The 3,272-nt window shown below is 40.0% G+C and overlaps 1 protein-coding gene across 1 annotated transcript; it reads left to right on the top strand.

Moving 5' to 3' along the window:
- Positions 1-525: 525 nt before the first annotated feature.
- Positions 526-2,948, top strand: LOC124632937 (mid1-interacting protein 1A). Its single transcript, XM_047167958.1, has 2 exons — positions 526-751; positions 2,326-2,948. The coding sequence occupies exons 1-2, from the start codon at positions 708-710 to the stop codon at positions 2,786-2,788; spliced, it is 507 nt and encodes a 168-aa protein (XP_047023914.1). The 5' UTR covers positions 526-707; the 3' UTR covers positions 2,789-2,948.
- The last annotated feature ends 324 nt before the right edge of the window (positions 2,949-3,272 follow it).

The raw sequence follows: 3,272 nt of genomic DNA, 5'->3' as shown, positions 1-3,272 counted from the left end.
GGTACTTACCATGCATATTCAGTGGTTTGTAACCATGTTGAAAACTAATTAAACAAAGGAGTTCATTTTTCGGGATTTGCGAAAACTTATATTTTTAAAAAAAATAACGGAAATTCCAGACGTTTAAATAGAAACAATGAAAGCGCAGTTATCAAACATCCGACAAATTATGAATGAGCATCTTTCGGGCCAAGATTTAAAATTCCCGCGCCAGGCACTAAACTATTAGACCAATGGAAAAAAGACTGGGGTTCAGACCAACCAATCACCGGCGCTGTATGTGGTGTGACTTCTGTGGGACGCGCCCGGCCGAACGGAAAATAATCAAGCTGATATTGTTTTCATAACAGAAACATGGTCTTAACTGTGCACCAAAACAACAGAACTATTTATTTCATTAGTAGTGTTTAATAACATCGATTAAATTAATATCATTAGGTAGTTATTCCATAATACCTACACTGATAAAATTCAAAGTTCGCTTCCCCCGCATCGTATGATCGTGTCATATAAATACGAGAACGCTCCCCACCTCTAGCAAAACGTCAAACCTCTCCGTTGCGTGCGGGTGCTTGTCGGAGACCGTCAGTTTAATTCAGTTCGCGTTGTTTCGCAAGCCGCGTAAACGTCAATTTTATAGTGACATCACAAAAAATTGGGGCGTGTGTGTTCAGTGATATTTAAATATTGTTAAATAACACGAGAAAATGTCTTTCAACACCGACATATCGAGCAAATTGGAGAATAGCAGGTACGGAAAAGTGATGCTTTACGATATAACCACGGGCGATGGGCTCGGCTTGGATACTGCATGCCCCTTGCATGTGGCCCTGTGCGCTGTCTTCTATGCGTCCTTGATGCATTCTGGAATTTGGGTGACGCTAACGTTTTGAAACTATACGTGGCAGCATTATACATTATGCGGCTAAGGTTTTTGATATGACTGCGCTCTTGACCACCTTTCACATTGCTGACGAGTCATTTCTCAACAAATTCCGGAGTTCATCATTGAGCCTGTAGTGTGGTGGTGTGGTATTTCCAACATTCATTTCAATCTGAATAGTTTCATGGCGAGGTTATCCTGTATTCTGGGCGTGCGCGGAGTGACTCAGAAAATTGAAGTGACTCCATTGATAATAAATATCATTTTGATATCTGTTACCAACAAGGTTCTATCAAAATTGTTGAGTAAATTGTATATTTCATCTTCGAACTTGTAACCATATTGAATGTTTTATTCAAGGTTCAGGTCATGCCAAATTCTTGAGCCTCATGTTTTATTCAACATCCAGTACCTGTTATGTCACACTAGTACTTAACCATAAAGCCACGCTTTTTTTTCTAAGAATGGCAGGGCTTCTAGTTATGATGGGCTTGGATATGGAATATTCAATAATAGTTGTTTCTTAATAGGTATTGTTTATTGATTACCTAAGTATTATCCTGTCAACCTTGTCACTAATCAGTATGAAATAATACTTACATACTAAGCAAATTGGAATTCCAGCCTACACTCATAACCTCCATTTTGGAAATGCCAACAAGCCCAAACCAACCATTTTGTTTCCTCTGTACTTATTATGAAACTAACTGTTGCCTGTTACTGGCACATTGCTATCCAAGAAATATCAATAGATATAAAAATTAAATACTTTTTGTATATTAAACAGTTCAGATGCTAAAGTATGCAAATCTAAATTGTAAAATTATTGAGTGGTCAGAAACGGGTTTGTCATTTTCTGAATATATGATAAGTTGATATGGGTATGTTATGGAAACAATTGGTGATGTAATATGTAAACAGTTGTTTCCCATTCATGATAGTTAATGAAATGAAGCCATTCAGTGACATTCTCCTCAAGTGCTGTTAAATAATCATTTGTGAATGGTGCTTCTCACTCGCTGTTATTGTTGCCCATCACTTTCACCAAACAGCATTGCAAATACAAAACTTAGTGCAGTTTTTAATCTTTAATTAATACTAACTAAAAAGAATTTAAATTAAAATACTTAAAAATATGTTGTACAAATGTTTTGGCAATAAATCATAGCTTGGCATGTCATTCAACACTAAAACTGTGCCATTAGGCTAAACTAACACAGCATACCAATTTAGATAAATGACAAGTAGGATAATCATAGTGTAATCATTATTTTATTAGTCACACGCTATAAATATAAAAAAGTCTAACTTTAGAAACAATGAGATACATAATACTTCCCGTTGTATGCCCAATATGTTGTAATGACAAAATTATTTACATTTCCATGCCGATGAAATTTGGTTTGAACAAGTCTCTTATGTTATTTTTGTCATTGTTACAGGAACACCCTGCGCAAAATTGCCCGCCATGATGATACAGAATTCTCAAAGCAGAGCATACTCAATGACATGGAGAAGTTCGTCAAAATGGTGAATGTGATGGACGAGACGGTGCTCGTGCCCAGCCGCCTGATGAACTTGCCGCAGGAGGGAGACGATGACCCATTCAACATGTTCGCCATGCTGAATGACCTAAAGACTGAGCTGCTCTGGTCCAGCGGGGACGCAGAGGAGCATGTGGAGCGGGGCAGGAGGGTGTCCGACCTCAGTGACACGGAGAGCGATGCGTCCAGCGCGGCCGGAGACTCCGGGATCGAGGGCGAGGACGAGCGGGAGTCGGCGGCGCGGGCTGCGGCCGCGTGCCGGCGACACCTGCGTGGCCTGCGCCGCTCCCTCCGCTCGCTGACCGCCGCCGCGGCGCACCTCACGAGATCATACCAAGAAGAAGTCGGTGCACCGGTGTAGGACGAATGCCTACGTAATATTCCTGTGATTGAAGCCTGTCCCGGCACGTGCTGTACATATAGAGTAAGCGGGCCGAACTGTACATATAGGTTAATAGGGCCCGGCGTGTATGGGATTCTCAGTAAGTTAAAGGTTATTTAATAAATTAAATTTTTAATTATTTCTTAGTTTCTTTTTGACTGAACCTGTAAAGTGCCACACACAAATACACTGAAAACACACTACACACGATTACACTGATTAAGCTGAGAAGCATCCTTCAGATGTAAATACAAGTTATTCTATCATCTGTTCACCAAGACACCCTGAAAGGGTTGAGTAAAGGGAGATTCGTAGAAGTAAATAAATATCTAGAGTTATAATCATGTAATCTGAAAGTAACTGCAACAGTAGTTTCAGCGTGAGGTCATGCAAGGTCGTCTATAACCAGTTAGCTGTTAGACTAAAATAACCGAAGGATGTCGTCCAAATGAATGGACCATTT

This window comes from Helicoverpa zea, chromosome 1 (assembly GCF_022581195.2).
Source record: "Helicoverpa zea isolate HzStark_Cry1AcR chromosome 1, ilHelZeax1.1, whole genome shotgun sequence".
NCBI lineage: Eukaryota > Metazoa > Arthropoda > Insecta > Lepidoptera > Noctuidae > Helicoverpa > Helicoverpa zea.
This window is presented reverse-complemented; position numbering and strand designations above follow the sequence as displayed.

Coding starts and splice junctions, on each gene's coding strand:
- LOC124632937 (XM_047167958.1), top strand. CDS start 708: ATGTCTTTCAACACCGACATATCGAGCAAATTGGAGAATAGCAG. Junction 752..2,325: donor AGCAAATTGGAGAATAGCAG/GTACGGAAAAGT, acceptor TCATTGTTACAG/GAACACCCTGCGCAAAATTG.